This window comes from Hylaeus volcanicus, chromosome 7 (assembly GCF_026283585.1).
Source record: "Hylaeus volcanicus isolate JK05 chromosome 7, UHH_iyHylVolc1.0_haploid, whole genome shotgun sequence".
Lineage (NCBI taxonomy): Eukaryota > Metazoa > Arthropoda > Insecta > Hymenoptera > Colletidae > Hylaeus > Hylaeus volcanicus.
In genome coordinates, this window is record NC_071982.1 from 2,622,833 (window position 1) to 2,643,160 (window position 20,328).

The window sequence follows — 20,328 nt, forward strand, 5'->3', positions numbered from 1 at the left end:
CTTTTCACTAGCGACGCTCGACGGTTTCGATAGGTCTGTTTCTTTCAAATCTCCGGTAACACTAGGCGATCTAGATTTTTCAACCGATTTTTCGTCGACATCCTTGAGATCAGGCTTCTCACTAGCGACGCTCGACGGTTTCGATCGGTCTGTTTCTTTCAATTCTCCAGTAACGCTAGGCGATCTAGATTTCTCAACCGATTTTTCATCGACGTCCTTCAGATCAGGCTTCTCACTAGCGACGCTCGACGGTTTCGATAAATCTGTTACTGTTGGTTCTCCAGTAACGCTAGGCGATCTAGATTTCTCAACCGATTTTTCATCGACGTCCTTCAAATCAGGCTTCTCACTAGCGACGCTCGGCGTTTTCGATCGGTCTGCTTCTTTCAATTCTCCAGTAACGCTAGGCGACCTAGATTTCTCAATCGATTTTTCAATATCTTTTTCATCGATGTCCTTCAGATCAGGCTTTTCTCCAGCGATGCTAGGCGATCTGGATTTTTCGACATCCTTCGAATCGGTTATTTCTCCAGCAATGCTCGGTGACTTGGATCGATCCGTCGTTTCTTTCGTGTCCCCAGGAACGCTTATTACACTAGGCGACCTAGATTTTTCTACCGTCTCCTCGTGGACGTCCTTCGAATCGACTTTTTCGTCGGCGATACTGGGAGACTTGGAACGATCCTTCGCGTCTTTGGATTCCTCGGGAGATTCCATTACACTAGGCGATCTAGACTTGTCTGTTTTCTCACCGATGTCTTTAACCTCGGGCTTTTCAGGCGTGGTACTGGGTGTCTTCGGAATCTCCGTTCCGGGTGATTTAGGCTCGTCTACCGTCTCGTCGACATCCTTAGACTCGGACTTCTCGCTAGGCGATCGTTCACGATCGGTTACTCCTTTAAGCTCCCCTGGAGCGCCGATCGCGCTAGGAGAGCTAACTTTATCGCTCTCCTTATCCTCATATTTCAAATCTAATAGTTCGCTAACGACGCTGGGAGATTTCGAACGATCCACGGTCTTAGGCTCGCCTGCGACGCTCGCCACGCTAGGGGATCTCGATTTTTCGATCTCTTTTTCATCGAGATGTTTCGAGTCGATTACCTCGCCTGCAATGCTCGGCGATTTCGAATGGTCCGGAATTCCTTTGTCCTCCACGCCGGGACTCGCGCTAGCCGACCTGGACTTTTCTGTTCCTTTTTCGTCGACGTCCTTTAAATCGGAGAGTTCGCGGGCAACGCTTGGCGACTTTGATTTGTCGGATAACTCTTTCTCGCTCGGTGTTTTCGACCGATCAGCTACGTCCGCGGACTCGTCAGGCAAACCGGTAGTCAGACTGGGCGATCTAGATTTATCGTCTGCTTTCTCTTCGACGTCTCGCAGGTCCCGTTTCCCGCGAACGATCAACTTTTCGTCGTCGGTAACCGATTCCGTCGCGTCGATCAATCGCTCAATATCCGTGACGTCGATTTTTTCTCCGGCGATGCTCGGAGACTTCGAACCGTCGGCCATCGTCAAGCTAGGCGATCTGGATTTCTCCAATTCTTTCTCCACAGCGCCTTTCAGATCCTTTGCCTCTTTCACGTCGCTGGCCACACTCGCTACGCTAGGCGATCGAGACTTATCAACCGCTTTATCGTCCGCCTTATCATCAATATCCTTTAAATCGGGTTTCTCGGTAGTAACGCTCGAGGCTTTGGAATCGACCGGAATGCTCGCCACGCTGGGCGATCTCGATTTATCCGGTGCCTGCGTGACGTCTCCGAGGTCTTTCTCGCTCGCGATGCTCGGCGATTTCGAGCGATCCGACTCCTTGGAATCGATCGGAACGCTGGGCGATCGCGATTTGTCAATCGCCTTTTCGTCGACGTCTTTCAAATCGGCTTTCTCCCCGGCGATACTCGGGGATTTCGAAGCGTGCACCGAGTCCTTGACCTCTTCGTGAACGCTCGTTATACTGAGTGATCGCGATTTGTCTGCGACGGTCGGCGAGTCGACTTTATCGACCGATTCCTTTTCGACGCTAGGTGGCCGCGAGCCTTCGGTCGGTTTCTCCCGATCGGATTCTTCTTCACCCGCAGGCAATTCTACAGATTTCTTCTCCTCTATTTTATCATCAGAAGGGCTGGGTGACTTAGACCTAGCCACGGATTTCTTGTCTTCTGTAGTGTCGATACTCGGACGCTTCGCGATCTCACCCGTTTCCTTCTCCTCTTTCGTCGGTAACTCGGGAGTCTTCTCGCGCGACTTACCTTCGATCTCTTTTTCCTGTTCTTTATCGCTCGGAGATTTAATCTTCCCCGTATCCTCGACAGCAATTTCTTTCATTTCAGTCGTTGTCGTTTCTTTTTCCTGTTCTTTATCGCTCGGGGATTCAATCTTACCCGTGTCTTTCACGGTAGTTTCTTTTATTTCAGTCGGTATCACTTCTTTATCGGGTTTCGCCGCGACGGAGGTTTTCGGAAGGTCCTTCTCTGTCGGCGACTTCGCGAGAATAGTTTCGGCCGGCGAAACGTCTCCCGAGCGAGCCGAGTCGGGGGACTTGGACGCCGTTATCGATTCCAGGGCTGTCTGGGAAGTTTCCGCGTCGGTAAACGCGTCTAGTGGTGCCTCCTTTACCGACGTTTTAGCAGGCATTTCGCTAGGAGGTTCGACTCGGTCCGCTTGTTGCGGGGACTTTGGCGCTTCTGGAGAAGCTTCCTTCGACTTGCCAGCGGCCATCTTCTCGAGACTATCTTCGAGATCCTGGGAATCGCGCCTGTCTATCGGCGACTTGTCCAAGCTGTCCTCGGGCGTAACTTTCCCGACATCCTTCATTCCGGGTGCGGATTTCTCGGAGATGCTATCCTTCTCCGGACTACTTATGCCGGAATGCAACGAGTCTTTGTCTAGAAGCAAGGAATCCTTATCAGGCGTCGACTTTATAGACGCGTCTTTGAGGGAATCGTCGGGTGTAAGCGTCTTGGTGAACGTGATACTTCCGGTTGGACAAATTTCCGTCTCGTGGCCGCCGTCCTCGCTGCTCGCTGTGACCAACATTCGTCGCACGGATCCCGTGTCCTCCTCCGTCCTCGGCGCCACTTCGACGATGACCGACACATCCTTGGAAGATTCCATACCTTTTTCTTCTCGAACAGAGACTGCCTCTTTCGAATCCTTCTCGTCGGCTGTCTTATCTTCCTCTTCCTTCTCTCGATCCTCTTTCTCGGGGTGACCGATTAATTCTGGTTTCGGTTCGGCTGGCCTCCCCGTAGCATCCGCTAGTTTCACTTCCGGTTTCGTCGGTGCTTCCTCCTTAGGCTTCTCCTCTTTTGCTTCTTCCTTAGATTTCTCTTCTACGACTCCAGCGACCTCAGCTTTATCTACTTTCTCAGGGGACGTTGGTTTAACATCCGACGGTTTCTCTTTCGCTTCTTCGAGCACTTTCGTAATCTGTTCCACGGATTCTTTTCTCGTCGCGGCGATTTCAGCGACCGCGGAAGGTTTCGCGTCCGGTACTGCGTACTTTTCGATAGCGTCCATCAATCTAGACGCGTCCGTTCCCAACACGTTTCTGTCTTCGATGGCTTCTTCCGCGTACTCGTTCTCCTTGTTTTCATCCCAATCCGGAGAGGCGCCTCGCGACGCTCTTTGGGAAGAGGACATTGTCACGTCGTGTACTTTGTATTCTTGCTCGACAGCCTCGAAATCATCGGTGACGTCTTTCTCGTGTTCCTTTCCGGTGCCTCGTTTCGCTTCTTCCGCTTTATCGACAGCCGCTTTCTTCTTAGCGTCGATCGTTTCTTTCGAAACCTTTCTACTAATTGTGACAAAGCCGTCCTCTTCAACGTCCTCTTCGACGTCCTCTTCGATGTCCTCTTCTTCTGGATGCTCTTCGGGTTCTGCCGCTTCGGGTAATTTCTCCTCCATTTTCTTGGAGTCCACTTTCGACACCGTTTCCTCTCGTTTATCCTCCACTAGTTCCGACTCGGCTTCGAATATCCCGTCCGTAGGTACGTACATGTGCTTCTTGAGAATAATTTCTTGAATAATTCGAATAATAATCGTTTTCGGGACCATCATTCTAACGGAGATCTCCTCGACTATTCGGATGGTGATGCGCTTTCCTTTGGTCACGTATTCATTAATGATATACTCCTCCAGTTCCGTTCGAAGCTGAGGCGTAATGGATTCCTCGACTTTAAATATCTCCACATTATCGACGACGTCCTCTCGGGACAGCCCTTTCCTCACAATAATCTCTTCGATGATGTAAATAACGCGCTCCCTCGGGACGCGCTTGACCGTCGTGATGTACTCGATGATCTCGATGGTGATCTTCTTTCTTTTCGTAACGAGTTCCTCGATGATCTCTTCCACCACGCGGTCCACTCTGTCCACGATGGCTTTTATCTCAGCGGACAGCTCGGCAGCGGGTTCTTTGCTCTCGTAGAGTTTATCGGTTACAAATTTCGGCGACGTCGGCGTGGAGCCGGGCGAAACCGTCACGATTTCCGCCTTCGCCGGCGCGATCTTCTGATCGAAGCCTATGGGCTCCTCTGTTCCTTCCGGGATCTTCTCCTCGTCAGACAACGGCGTCTTCGCGACTTCCTTCACGCACACGTCCTCCAATCCAGCCTCCATCACGTCAACCTCCTTCGAAGGCTCCTCCGCTGGCTTCAATTTACAGACCGGATCTTCTTTCAACAGTTCCGCGCAGATGTCCTTTACATCGCGATCGTCCTTCGGGGATGCGATCGGAGACGCCATCGGAGACGCTTCGGTCTTTTTGGTCACTTTCACGCAAGGCTCCTCGTGCACTCGCATCGCGTCGGGTTTGTAGGCCGGGATCGGAATCGGGACGGACGCCGCGGTTCCTTCGATGAGCTCCTCGACTTCTTCTTGCTGGGGGAACTCCTCGGTGATGCCGACTTTGGTCGGCATTACGGCGACCTTCTCGTCGCGCTTCGCGTCCTCGAGAACTGGGGACTTCGCGATCGGTACCGCTTCCTTTCGCTCGACCGGTGCCTCGCCGAACAGTGCCTTGTGCGAAAGGAAATCGTCCTCTTTCAAAACTTCGGCGACTTTCTTCACGATCTCCGTCACGTCTTTAGGTTTGTCTATATCGATGCCAACCGTTCCCGCGAGGACCTCACCCACGTCGCGCACTGCCTCTTTAAAATCTCTCACGGCGCCGGTGACTTCCTCTTCCTCTTCTTCCTCGTAATCCGCTTCGAAGTCCTCGTCCCTCTGAACGTCGAACTTCGCTCTCTCCGTTTCTTTAGTGACCGGGGAGGAAGTCTCGCTTTGCGGCTGCATCTCTTCTAATTTCTCCACCACGCCGTCGAGGGTGTCCCTGACGACGTCCTTGACGGGTGCCGCACCACGAGATGCCCCGGCGAGCTCGTCTTCTAAGGACTCGAGGGAATCTCTGGAACCTTCCTTGGTCCTCTTCGAGGGTTTCTTTGAAACTTGAGAGGTGTCTCCCTTTTCTTCCTTTGTGTCCTTTTTAACCTCTTCTTCTTTAGTCGGAACATAGCTGTCTTCCTTCGTCACCGGCTCCTCTTTTTTCTCAAGCTCCGCTGGTACAGTCTCAGCCTTGGCAGCGGGCTCTGCTTTATCGACCGGTTTATCGACTGATGTAACTTTATCGACGATATCAACCACCGCATCTTTAACAATTTCCGTCGCGGCAGACACTCCCGCTTCCTTGATCTCGCTCTGCAGGAACGCAACGGTTTCTTTAATATCAACAGACTTCACGTCGCTAACCTTTCGCTGTATTTCACCGGGAGTTTCCATTTTCTCGCTAGGCTTCACCACTTTCGGGAACATTTTGTCCATGTCGACGTCCTCGAGGAGAGTTTTCTCGTGCGGCTTCGCCTCCTTCGGCGAGCTAGACTTGGAAGACGACTTGTCGTCGGCGTCCTTCTCCGGGTCCTTCTTCGACTTCTTGGTCAGCTTGTCTATACCCTTCTCGAATTTATCTGCGACCTTGCCGAAGAAGCTGAACACGCCTTTTTGTTCTTTGATCGGAGGTGTCGGTGGTTCTTTGGCTTGCGGCGTAGGTTTCTCGTCCTTGTCCTTCTCGAAGTCCTCCATTCTGTATAATTTCGGGTCCACCTCTTCGTGGACGGGTAAATCGGCGACCTCGTCCGGAGTTTTCACGATGTCGCGCTGCAAGCCCTGAACGGCTTGCCGGACTTCGAAAATGGGTACGTCGGGTTTCGCGACGGCGGGAGGGGAAACTCGCGGGGCGACGACGTCGACGGGAGCGACGCCGACGTCGGCGGGAGCCTCTTCTTTGATTTTCGCCGGTGGCACGTCTTTCTCCTTAACATCCTCGATTATGTGTTTCTCATCGATGTCCTCCTTGATCTCGTCGAGAGGTATTCGCTCATCTTCCGGAAGCGTCGGCGCCGTCGTCGTGGCGCCGGATTCTATCGTCGAGATTCGTTCCTGCGATTCCTCCAACTTCTGAGAAGGTACTTGCTCCTTTTGGTCGACTTCTGGCTTCAGATCGGTGTCCGTGGTTTTCTTCTCGGAGGAATCCAGCTTGTCCGGACTCAAGCTAGACGGTTCTTTTGTGATGTCTTCGCTGTCCTTTTTACCGGAGTCATCCTTCTCTTCGGGCTTCGGCGTGCTCTCCGCTGGGGATACGACTGTTTCTTTCGTTTCTTCTTCTAATTTTTCTCGTTGATCCGGTGAGGTTATTTCTGGCGATGGCTCCTTCTCGATCTTCGATACCATTTCCGCTTTGATGTCTATGGACGTCCTTTTCTCCGCGCTTTCGTCCTTTTCTTTCTCCTCGATCTCTTCTTCTTCCTCGCCTTCTTCTTCCTCTTCCTCCTCCTCCTCTTCCTCTTCCTCACCTTCTTCGAGAGCTTTTTCCTTCGCCAGTTCCGCGTCCTTCAGTATCTTCGCCTTCTCGGATTCCGCCTCGTCGAGAACGTGCTTCTGCTCGCCCTCGCCGCTCTGAACTGAATCCTCCGTGTAAACCTCTTCCTTCTCGACGATCAGGTACTCGTCCTCTTCGGTCAGCTCCTGGCTTCCCTTCCTCAAACTATCCTTCTTTGGCGCGTCCTCGATCTCGGCGGTCACGTCCTCCTCCGTGATGTCCTCCTCTTTCTTGTCGGTCACTTCCGCGGTGATCTCGTCGTCGCCCTCGAAGCGATCGTCTTTTCTCGTTTCCTCTATCCTCTCCGCTTTCTGAAGCACAGCCTCGATCTCTTCGACGACCTCTCGCTCTTCCTTCAGGTCAGCGAGAACTTTGCTCTCGATGGAATCCAACGAAATGTCCTCCGACTTCTCGATCAGGCTCTTGTCGGCGAGCCTTGCTGCTTCGGCCTCCGCGGCAGCGGCGGCGGCCGCCGTTTCCGGTTCGATTCCGGACGGCGTGGACACCGTGGACGAGTCGGTGGTGCCCTTGTCGCCCTTCGCTCTGCGAATTACACCGTCCTTGTCGGATTTCACGGAAGTGGTCGGCGTGCTACGCGTCGATTTCGCGGGACTGCCCGGCACGCGAGCTTTGCTAGGGCTGACAGGTTTACCTCGGCGAGCTATCGGCTTGCGGTCCATCAGTTTCGGCTTCGCCGACACCTGAAGTATGGAAATATTGAGAGTTAGATGAACGCTTCGCAAAGGATCCTGTTAGTAAATTAATAGGTAAGACTGTAGTTTAACCTTATTTCGCTTTTTTGCACCTGTCATGAGTCATTTTACTCGTTTTGGCGTGGTGAATACGAATATCATTGTCGTTTTCGGTGAAAAGTACAATGTTTCAAGATATTTGGATAAAACTGTCTTAGTAATACGTATAATTTTGCGGCGACCGGATTTAAATATCGTAAGCTAACCGGATTTAAATGAAACCTAACCTAATCTAATATATTGATAGTGTTCACTTCTAATTGAGTTTTAATAGACTACGCCCCCAAAATGCACCCTCCCATGACGGAAATTCAGAATTTGCGCCAAAAACGAAAATGGTATTCGTATTCCCCATAGTTTCATATGTCTATGGTATTCACCACATCAAAACGAGCAGAATAAAGTATGACAGGTGTCAAAAGCTTAGAGTGGTGGCGTTAAACTGCAATTCAACCAATTCCTCGTATCGTTACCTTAACCGCGGCGACTGCCGTCTCTTTTATTCCGGATTTCTCGATGTTCTTCTGTTCCACGACTTTCCTATTGTTCGCATCTTTCGCGCTCTTCGCCGGCGGTGGCGCTGTCGTGGTCTTGAGACCTGGCTTCCTCGGCACGCTCACTTTCGATATCTCCGTCTTGGTCGCGACTCCGTTCACGGTTTTCTTCGGCGTGGTCGGCGACGACTTCACGAGACCGGTGTCCTTCCTGTCCGTCGACTGTTTCGGCTTCTTGTCGGACGGTTTCGGTTTAAGCGTCGCCTCGGTTTTACCGATCTTAACCCCCACTTTCGCTTCCTTCGACTCTTTCTTCTTCGACTCGCTCTTTATCTTCGGCGGGAGCTTCTCCGACTCCGATTTCGTCGTTGGTTCCTTTTTAACGCCATCCTCCTCGCGTTTCTCGCCTTTCTCCTCCATCTTGTCCGGCTTCTCCGTCTGCTTCTCCGCTGCATGTTTCTCCAATTTCCCGGCGTCTCTCCTAGGAACCTCCTTCTTGACCTCCCTCAATTCCTTCTCGATTTTCTTGCTCTCCTTCGCTTCCTTTCCCTCCACTTCGATCTTTCTGTTCTCCGCAGCCTTCTTGGCTTTCACCTCGATCTTAGCCGGCTGCGGTTTGGTAGGTATGATCGGCGCGCTCTGCATTATGCTTTTCGGATGCGAGTCGTCGCCACCTTTCACTGCCTTCACGTCGGCCGCGTCTTTCTTCTCCTTCTTCGCGTCCGACAGCTTCTTCGTCGGCTCCTTGTCGATCAGGCTCAACTTTTGCTTGGCCGGTTTGTCCCGCAGAGTCGCCAAGGACGTGGACGGGGAGAGGCTCTTCGCGGAACAGACCGGGTGCTTCAGGAACTCCAAGTGCTTCAGCCGTTCGAAACCTTCGAAGATCTTGTGCTGAGGCGTACTTCCGGGAAACAGGATCCTCGTAATGGTGTCCTCGGGATTGGCCGGTTGCCACACCAAAAGAACGCATATCGAGACCAGGTTTTGTATTGGGAACGTTGGATTGTTCGAGTCCTTCTTGTGAGATCCCGCGAACAATTTCGAGTCGCACGAGTGCCATTTCGCTAGAAATTCTCTCACTTCGCGGCTGTCTTTGTTCGGGCTGAGAACGTACATGTCCAGGGTGCCGTGGCCCACTTTGTGGTACAAATTAATCGGATCGGGATCCCTGTAGCACGGATGCGCTCGCAGATTAATGTGCCGAAGATTCACGACCATCTCCTGTCCTATGTCGGTGAGGTTCAGAATTAGGGGGTCGATGTCTTTGTCGCCGTCCGGTGAATTGGATTGCCTTCTCTCCTGTTGGAAGACAACGCAATGTTAATTTAAGTTAGGTTAATTTAAGTTAGGACCATTAGTAGTTTTAGTAGTTTTTATATAATATAAACCATTATATAAACCATTTAGTATATAAACCATTTAGTAGTTTTTAAAGCCTAGATTACGAAAATGTAAGTTAAAATGTTAGGAATCCAACAGTTAAAAAGATACGCGTGTGTAAAGTTGAGCGTTTATGACGTATTTAGCTGGTTAATCCGATGCTGTATTGGCTTTGACCGTGGATTTGGTGGGTAATTAGATCGGTAATGCCATTTTGTTGTAAACAGACGATCATATATGGCGTGAAAGTATTCGCACAGGAGTCAGTTCAGTTATATATTTATTTTATTAATAAATTTTAAGGGAAGAAATAATTAACCAACATTTCTATACATTTTTAGAGTAGATTTTGCATAAATTAAATTTTATCACTTTCAACGTTAACCTCTTATTTTTTTTCTTATTAGTTTTACTATTAAATCAATACTACATATGGTGTCCAAAAATGTCCACATCTCCTTTCTTCTTGTCAGTTGCATCTTAACATAATACAATAACTCGAAAGGTGACTATCGGTGTAGGTTCGATTTGTTTGGGACTCGAAAGTCTCGTCCGACGCTTCGAGGGACTACTTACGACTAGATTGCAGAAGAAGTGGCCGATCTGAGGATAAACGTGCATCTCCTTCTTTTTACGAACAACGCTGACCATGCCTCCAACGTTGCTGTTATTTATTCTAGTGACTAAAACCGCGTCGAGGCGGTCCAAGTGCCTGGTGAAGTCCCAGAAACAAGCCTTTCTTGCAAAACCTCCGTCCACGAGCATATTAAAACCGTTTATGCCGAAAAGGGCGGCGTCCCCTTGTCCGCCCGGGAAGACGTATAACGTTGGATGACTGAATCGGATGTTGCCCACAACGTCGGATGGCTCCATGAGCTGATCCAGAGTTTGGGCGACGAGGTACTGCCCGATGTAGTTGGTGAAGCTCGCGATCGCCGGTACCCCGGCGGTGAGAACGTCATCGGGATTTACTCGGACTCTGCAGGACCTGCGGCATAGAGAAAAAATCCAAGAGTTTGCGCGAATAGGGCAGCAGCGGGATATTTGAAAACGAACGACGCGTACCTGGTGCAAACTTCTTTCGACAGCCGGTTTGTCGTCCAATCGCCAACACCCGCGCAATGAATGTCCACCGTAACGCTGTTCTCGTAAGCCCGAAGCACTCTCTGCACTTCGTGTTCGCTGAACGCGTCCAAAAAGTCGGCGATGCTGAAGGTTCCATCCTAGAGGAACGTTTCGGCACAATGGTCAATTGGAGCGATTATTCTCGATCGAGAGTCGTTAGGTAATTACTTAATCTCGACGAACGGATCGCACCGTGTACGGTAAAGACTGGATAAGTGCAAGAAAATCGGGAAACAGTGCAGTTCGAGTAATACATTACAGTATTACAATTAATTTTTTGTTGTAAAACTTTTACCATCGTATTTCTGGCATTTTTCTGATTAAAATAAGACAAAACACGATATAATTCGGACGATATTTACCACTCGGGACTGATCTTGTGCAACTAACGTGGACATCGTATATTCTTTGATGTTTGCCGATGCCTGTCAAACGTAGACAAGGACAGCGAATAAAGAAGAGAACGGAACATTTTCGCCAAGGAAAAAGTTGTTTCAAATCACCCAAACCACCCCTTTCAAGGACCTCCCACATTTTTGGGACACCCTGTATAGTACATAATAAATTGTTACAAGTAAGTATGTTGACGCGTACGTCGTGTTTGGACTCATTTTAATCAGAAGAATGCCAGGAATACGACGGTAAAAGTTTCACAACAAAAAAGTTAATAATAAGAAAGTTTCATTGTTGCGTTACATTCGCTCCGTCCTCTTCTTTATTCGCTGTCCTTGTCTACGTTTGACAGGCATCGGCAAATATCAAAGAATATACAAACTCTACGATAACTGCACAAGGTCAGTCCCGAGCTTGTGCATCTAAAGAGACATTACTGTATCCAGTCGAGGTTTCTATTCTGTTTACGTTTGGCTCGAGTCGAGCGTCGAACGTAAAAAAGGACAGAGAGTGAAAAGGAAAGAGGTCCATTAGGATCATATTACACTGGTCGCTCGCCTTGCATCAAGGCCCCTCCCCTCCCAGTGGTGGGGATAGTCATCTTGCATTTATCGAGTCAATCCTGTCTTGCACTTATCCAATCTTTACTATTTTACATTTATCGCTGAATAAATTCGACGAACTGGGTAACATTAAATTAACGAACGATACACTTTATCAACGTCGTATCTATCATTTGTACGATGCATGCAACAATTAGAGAGTTTACGAAATAATACGAAAAGCGTGCGTACTTGCAGTATCCAGGAACCATTTCCACCGAAGGTATAGCCGGCGTGTATGATGTGTCGATGTTTCGTGAAACTCGCGAGAAGGTTGCGGATACATTGTAATAATGTGTTTGTTTGCGGGTGAATGAGAACTTCCGTAACAAGATTCTCGGTAGCGTATTGGATCAGTCGTTCGCCTGAAATTTCATTCGTCTCGTCGAATAAAACAACACGAGCACGTACGTCACGTTGCTTGACCGCATCGCGAGTATAAATGATATAAAAATATAATAATTCAGACTGACTAGCCGACGATCGATTGCTACGAAAATATTATACAAGTGTCAATACCGTTCCGAGCTTCTTCCCCTTCCGGTGCTTGCGCCACCAGCGCCAGCAACTCTTTTTCTAAATCTACGTGGCAACTGTCTTTGTCCCATGACAGGAAACCTGAAACACAAATACAAACGAACGTTGCAGCAATTATCCAGGTACGGTTTGGGGTGTAACGTTGACAATTAGAGGGAACTGTTTTCGTTTACTGTGCGGAAGAAGTGGGGGTTACAGTGGGAGGAGTTACAGTTACTCCCACCCCTCTATACTACTTGGCGTCGATCTTCGGGGGCCAAACGTCCAAACAATGGAACCTAATCCGGGTCCGTATATCAGTGTGACACTACTAATGCAACGACAAAACTTTTTTATTTTTTTTTTTACTTTTTGGAAGTGAAAATTGTACCGTCGTATTTGTGTTTCTTTTCTGAGTAAAATGATATAATTTAATACATGTTTGCGTACTTTACAGGCAAAAGGAAACAAATCGTTATCATTTTTAAAATAAAATAAACAAATAAATTATACCATGTTTGGTGTCGTTTTAATCCAGAAGAAATACGACGGTACAATTTTCACTTCCAAGAAGTCAAAAATAAAAAATCTTTTGTCGTTGCGTTAGTAGTGTCTCACCGACATGGTCCTTTGATTTCTGCCGCACTCGGAGACACTCGGATCTCCCTTTCTTTCTTTCGTTGCCTCTCTTTCAAAATGGCGGATACTCCGCGTACAATTTTACGTTCTTCTACGCGGTAATTCGTCGCTTTCGGTCCCGAGTTTCAGCGAATTACGGAGAATGTAATCGTCTTTCCATATCCCGGTAATCGTTGAACGATGATGCCAACTGAACGGAACAAAGTAGTGGGTCATAACTACGTATAAGCTACCCAAGAGACTGCACTACTCTGGCTTCGTAAAGCGAGGACTGCTCAGGGTCGAGTAACGTAAGGTTAAGGTTAAGAAGGCCAGAACTGCTTGCTGTCCGTCTTAGATCCCGACTGACCAGGAAAGCGAATTACACATCGGTCTGGCGCATAATCGAAAACGCTCTTATAGTGATCGAATCTTTAAACAAAAGAAGCGATTCGACGTCAGTTGTTCGGAGAAGCAATACGGCATTCGGCATGTTACACGTCCAAGAGTTTTTCTTAAGGGTTAACACCACTCTAGAGGCTGAAAAAACATACCTCGAAAAAATATATACATGTCGAATTGAACAAGAAATCAATTATAAAGGAAAATGAAAGAAAACCCTTTGCACCCCTTCAGGGGTTGAATTTGTTTAAAATGCCGAAATACTTGTTTGATTAATTATATCAAGAAGAATTGAGATCAAGTTTCAAGCAAATCCAATAACAAAATGTTGTTTGTTGTTGTCCACAAACAAAATGTTTGTATTTCTCATACAAACGTTGCAACCCCTTTTTACTTCATCAGGGGTTGAATTTTTTTTAAAATACCGAAATAAGTGTTTGATTAATTACATAAAAGAGAATTAGGACCAAGTTTCAAGCAAATCCAATAACAAATACAATATTTCTCGTGCAAACGTTGCAACCCCTTTTTATCCCATCAGGGGTTGAATTTTTTTAAATGCCGAAATACGTGTTTAATTAATTATATCAAAAAGAATTGAGATCAAGTTTCAAGCAAATCCGACCACAAATAAAATAATGCTCGTACAAACGTTGCAACCCCTGCAGGGGTTGAATTTTTTAAAATGCCGAAATATGTGTTTAATTAATTATATCAAAAAGAATTGAGATCAAGTTTCAAGCAAATCCGACCACAAATAAAATATTGCTCATACAAACTTTTTACTCCCTTTGTACCCCTTTAGGGGTGGAATTTCGAAATATCCTTTCTTATTCCTCGTATATATCTCTCCGTGCAAAATTTCAGCTTTCTAGGTTCAAGGTTTTAATCTGGGCGTTGATATGTCAGTGAGTCAGGGCTTTCATTCTTATACCATACATATAAATCAGCATTCCATAAAGAATGGCGAGGAAATCTGGTCGCTGAATAAAACATCGACGATCGAAAAGCAAAATGAATTTCTTGGTACCGATAAGGGAATGACAGAGTTCGTTTCATGACGTCACGAATACCGCACCCCGTCGCGTAGTTCCGTAGTAGCCGTCAATCGATCGTCGCGTATCCTGCAACCACTCTATTCCCACCTATGCGACGTACCTTTCGCAGGACATTTTTACACGGTAGCATTTACTCAACGTACGAATACGTTTCGACGTAATTTCTCTGTTCCCCTTAAGAAGAATCTTTTGTTCGTCGAAGCGGCTGAAAAGCATCGAAACTCGAGTGTTCGCGACGTATTCGATACGCGTGATGTTCAAGGTAGCGTGATACAAAAAAAAAAAAATGGCAAAGGAGAATCATCGATGCGCGTCGAAGCAGATAGGTACGCGTACATATGTACGACGGTTTCCTTGCGAACAATAGACGCCGCCGCCAGAATCGAAAAGAACGAGCGGCAATTAGATCGTTTCAGCTTCTCGTTCCAAAGTAAAGAATCGATGATGCGGCAAAATGGAACGGAGCTGGCTGCCAAGGCGGTACCGAGCGAATCTCGCGTAACTAGAACGATCGCTTCTCCACATCTTACGGAGAAGACTCTCTCTAACAATTTAACCCTTTATTTATTGAATTTCTCAAAAGTTTTTAAAATCCAGGCGTCCATCTTTGTCTTATATAATCTTATCGAGTTGTCTCTAACGAGCTTCCAAAAGAAAAAGAGCTTGTCCTGCCCAAGAAACCATTTCGAGCCCTAAATTTGTTGTAAAGTAAAAAAGAAATACAAACATATATTACTAATGCATGTTTATTCAACGTGTGATTCTGTTTTTGCTAATATATTACTTACTTTGGGAAAATTACAATTTTTTGCAATTTCTTTTTCGATGCTTTATTAATTTTAATTTACTGAAAGAGCGCTCAGGACTTGCTATAGTAACTGGCAACATAAAGAAAAGTTTTAATACATTTAGAAATAACTCATTATTTCTACATTACTACATTATTTCTTGAGTTTCTTTTTCTTGAGTTTCTTTAGTTCGGGGCTTCGGACTAAATACAATATTTAGACCCAATTAATTCAACAGACGACGTATACATCTTAACTGTGTAATGTCTCTGATAAGAAATGACAACGTCGACGACGGTTGGCAGCCACCATTGCATATCGAAGTGCCTTGCAAGTTGTTTGTAAAAAAAATTCAACTTGTAGTAGATTAAATCAACAGATAAAGAAATATATAACAAAGATAAATAACAATCAACGAGTTACAACAGCTAGTTACATACAGTATACAACAATTTTTAACTAACAAATTTTGATAGCGTGTTTGACCAGGTTTGGCGCGGTTTGATAGCGATTCGAGTTGGTAAAAACGGGTTTCCGGTGTCTAACGAGTGAAACTCTCTGCAGATAAAGCAGGTATCTTTAGCCTTCAAATAAAGATAATTTAAGTTATCTTTATCCCTCGAGTACATTTACTTCGAATACATTTTTTTATCCGACAGTCATCGAATATAAAAATAAAGTTATGTATCTTTATTCGATTTTCTATTTAAATAATTTTGTTATCTAAATAATGCCCATCTCTGGTTTCCAGGGGAGTTTTTCGTGTCGGCCGATTTGAGATTATTTAAAACGTTCAAGTCCCGCCAGTAAATAAAGGGTTGGACGATAGGAGGGAATTGGTACGCGTATTAAATCGTTTAAATGTACATATCGAGCCACACGACCAGCAAAAACCGTCTATGTCAAATTGATCGGAAGCCCTGACGGTGATACAAGAGAAGCCGTGCCACGTCGGGGATGAGAACGAGGGGGGACAGTGGCAGCTGCAGCCTGCTACGACTTTTTAATGCCCGACGATCTCGGCGCGATTCTTTTTTTCTAGGAATATACGCGTACTCGCCGGTGCAAACGATATCGATAAAAATGGTGATGGTGCGACGCTACGTATACGTATATTTAACGTTATTACGTCTGTCGAGGAAGAGCGTGACCGACATAACTTTTGTTCGAATCCCGTTATCAAGTAAGCTGTCGATGCCGATGCATTACGTGGGGAGGAGCTTAGTCGACGACGCGTTATAGAATCAGTCCCAACTTTACGGACACTTTTTCAACAATTAAGCGCTAACGATGTTCATTCGTAACTATTGATGAAACGTGCACGTGGTGGAACAAGCGGCTAGTCTTATAGGCACTCCTTTCGAGTTGAATGCAAAAATATTTTACGTGGAAATGAATTGGATAATGCGTGACACAATCGTGTATATATTTGTATAAAAATGGATGTTTGTATATTTATATATGATTGATAGACTTTGAAACTGTTTGACTGATCAACATGAAACTTAGCACATATACAGAGTGAGTCACCTAACGTTACCAGCTTAAATATCTTTGTTGTTTTTAAAGATACGTTAAATATAAGGACAAAGTTGAATGGATCAATGGTTCAATTTTTAAAAAATTAAAACAAATTTTTAATTCCAGTTTGAGTCAGCTTTTGGCGGGGGGCGGCAATATTGAATGCTGTTAACGTATACGTGTATACTGTCTACGTGGAAACACTGTCTGAGAGGGTTTGATGTATTTGTTTTGGTGGCCGGGAAGGGGGACACTATTGCATACAGTTAAGGTGTATGCTATCTATACGAAAATACTGTCTGAGTAGGTTTTGGGATAATACTTGGTGGGAGCGCTGATATTCAATAGTGTTACTGTATACATGTATACTGTCTATGTGAAAATACTGTCTGAGAAAGTTTGATGTATTTGTTTCGGGGATGGGGGAGGGGAAATATTGCATACAGTTAATGTGTAACACGAAAGTACTGTCTTAGTAGGTTTGGGGCATATTCTTTTTTTTGCGAAAGCTGACGGTGGAAATATTGATTACTGCTAATGTATATACTTCCTCCGTGAAAATACTGTCTGAGTAAGTTTGGGATAGTATTTGGTGGGACCGGCGATATTAATAGTGTTAATTTTTCATTCCGATTGGTCAAGCCATCTCGGCGTAATTAGTGAACAAACATTAAAAATATATATATATAAATGATGAATTGAGTAACCTCCTTCTTTTCGAAGTCGGTTAAGAATACATTCACGTGGATGAACTGTCAGATTCTTCAAATACAAATATTGAGATTTCGAACTGAAATCTTACATTTGTCAAAATAAAATATTAGAAGAACTAGAATAAAAATAAATAAATAGAATAGAATAAATACAAGAACAAGATACACGATTCACCCTGTATACGACACTGTCCTCGTTTAAAACAACAAATGCTTCCACTCCCAAATTTAAATTCAAGAGAATTATATTTCTGTTCAGCGGTTCAGGCGTGAGAAGGTAATAGTATGGATTTGAAATTATTCAAACGACTACAGTTTCCTGCGCGTCCTTCTTTCGCGATGACAATCAACAAAGCTCAAGGGCAATCACTGCGCGTTGCCGGATTAAATTTAATGATTTATATATTCCATGTAAGAAATGCATATAATACTAAAGTTTGGAAACAGTCATTGGACCGGCCGTGGTAGCCACAAGAAAAGCGACTAAGATTCGCGCCCTTCCTCGGGTTCTCCATGAAAACGTTAAGGACAAAAACCGAAACGCACAATTCCCACCGATGCCTCGAATGCGTGCAGTACTTAAAAACAGCGTAGTTGAAGATACCGGGTTAAATATAGACAAAATCGTGGGCTTCTTCGTCGGAGCATTTACCCCTCCTATGGCGGCCCTTAGAGTCGCACCACGCGCACTCGTTTCCACCGCGTTTCTCGATTTGCATTGACTTCCTTTTTCCCCATTTCTTTTTTCTCCTCTATTTTTTCTCGCTCCGACGACGGATGCCCAGAACGTTAGGGGTTTGCCCAAACTATGTTTAGACTCGGTTTTCCGTCTTGCAACTTACTTCCTTACGGTTCCCGAAATTTCTGAATTTTCGTTCACCGTATTTTACGAACTACAAGACGCGCCTTTTTCTTCGAAAAATTGCTTCCAAAATTCGGGCGCGTCTTATACTCGAAATTAATATAAAAATGTCCAGTGTTCGATTTAAAATTCCCGCCAGATTTAAAAATGGCGATATAGAGACAATTTAATAATGAAAATGTTATTTCTTTCAAGAATTGCTTAAATTAATTTAATAATTAGTAATTTAAATTAATTAATTTATCTTTAAAAATTAAGGTGTGTCTTGTAGTCCGTAAAATATGGTAATCCTTTATTTAGTAGCGGGACTTATAAGGCTCGTCAATTTTCTCATGGTACTGTACTAATTAAACGCTTTGAAACCGATTGTGACTCTCAAGTCCACTTCTATTAAATTCGTTTTTTAATTGTTCAATGGCAGCACAAGCTTTTTTTCTTTTGGAGGTTAGTCAGAGACAATTCTATAAAATGATACAAGACCAAGATGGACGCCTGGATTTAATAAACTTTTGAGAAATTCAGTAAGTAATTGGTTAAATTGTTTAAATTCGCGTCGCCATACTGATTTCGTCGATATCCCCGACGAAACGAGACCTATCGATTCGCGAAATCCCAAAAATGAAATGTTCCCCGGACGGTATCGTATGTATCGTTATAACGGCACAGACGAGTGCGCGACTAGTAGCTTTTGTTTCCTAATAGGGTCAAAAAGTTTCTTCGAAAACTGCTGACATCGGTCACGATTGATCTAGCAAGGAAAGAAAACACTCGACCTCGAACGAGGTCGATGCTGAACCGTCGTTCTAATCTTTTCTAAACGTCACCGCAATACGACGACGTCTGTTCGATTACGTGTAATAAGTATTCGTACAGGAACCAATTAACAATAAAACTCCATATTTATTTTATTAATAAATTTTAGGGGGAAGAAATAATTAACCGGCATTCCTACATATTTAATTCTCATTATTCTCGTTTGTTTCATTTCTCAGTTATCCCCCCACTGTCTGCCATTTCTCATTTCTCTTGTCTGTAGTTTTGCCTGAGTAGCACCGGACCACACATTCCTACATATTTTTAGAGTAGAATTTGCGTAAATTAAAGTTTATTATTTTTAATGTCAACCTCTTATTGTTGTTTGTTGAGTTTATAGTACTTAGCTGAGGAGCTACTATTGCACTTATCTTATTTCTTATTTTTTCGCCCTAGGCTTTTGCCATACTTCATATTTGTATTAGCCAACCCTAACCCAACCATAAAAAATCGGGACAGAACACGACTGGGATTCGAAACCCAGACTCTCAGCGTGGCAGTTGGCTCCGCTACGCACTGCCCTACTGTCTGCCCTGTTAACCTCTTATTTCTTTTCTTATTAATTTCACTTTAAATTGGTTGCTGTACCTCTTGCACTGACAATAAAGGTATGCACACGTGAAATATTAACACGTTGACTGCCAGATTATAATACTCCTGAAAATTTCTACTGTGATTAAGTTTCGTTTCCAGACTATTGGAAACTACATAATCAAACATTTACTGTGGCATCTATTTTTACAACTGCATCGAAGTTTAAGAACTTCATTCAAATTTATTTTCCTTGATACTTAACATTCAGAATTAATTTTGTTTGTTTTTGAGTGAAAAGCACTGTCACCCATATGTAGTTGACGTGGCGATCAACGTGTTAATTCAACGTGCTAGTTCGTCGTATAGTACGACGATGCGAAATCTACGAGGTTCGATTCGAGAGGTTCCGGAATACGATGGAATCGGTAGCGGCATCGTTACGATGACGCGACGCTATACGATGAAGTTAGAAAGAAAACTGACGCTCGAGAAATGATTTGATAACCGATATTTGAACATGCGATGCACGTTCTGGGTAGAATGGCATAGAGACACCGACCTAGCTCACCCGTAGCTATTTATATTTCCAACACAAGGGCGAAGACCCGATCCAAGGATTTGTCAAAGTTCTGACCAAAGTTGTAAGGAATATTTATTTCTTCCGCTTGGTTTCTTTGGCGACGATGCATTGAAACATCGGACGTCGAACGGTCGGACGTGAACTATAATAATAAATATATACAGGGTGTTCGGGCTATTACTAGCCAGCGTTTTTCTCGTAAACGGTATGACAAAAGAAATGAAAGAGGAAAAATTTATACTGTTTTTTATTTGCAATGTAACCGGGTACATAGATCTTTCGTATTTGTACTATTTTCTGAGA

At 45.1% G+C, this 20,328-nt stretch overlaps 1 protein-coding gene across 1 annotated transcript in view; it reads right to left on the reverse strand.

Moving 5' to 3' along the window:
- LOC128879902 (microtubule-associated protein futsch-like) overlaps positions 1-20,328 on the reverse strand; it is a 38,461-nt gene that overhangs the window by 10,167 nt on the left and 7,966 nt on the right. Inside the window, exons 3-8 of the mRNA XM_054129461.1 lie at positions 12,140-12,238; positions 11,813-11,985; positions 10,566-10,723; positions 10,077-10,488; positions 8,100-9,419; positions 2-7,575 (exon numbers count right to left, since the gene is read on the reverse strand). Coding sequence (XP_053985436.1) covers positions 2-7,575; positions 8,100-9,419; positions 10,077-10,488; positions 10,566-10,723; positions 11,813-11,985; positions 12,140-12,238 — 9,736 coding nt within the window. The remainder of the gene's footprint in view (position 1; positions 7,576-8,099; positions 9,420-10,076; positions 10,489-10,565; positions 10,724-11,812; positions 11,986-12,139; positions 12,239-20,328) is intronic.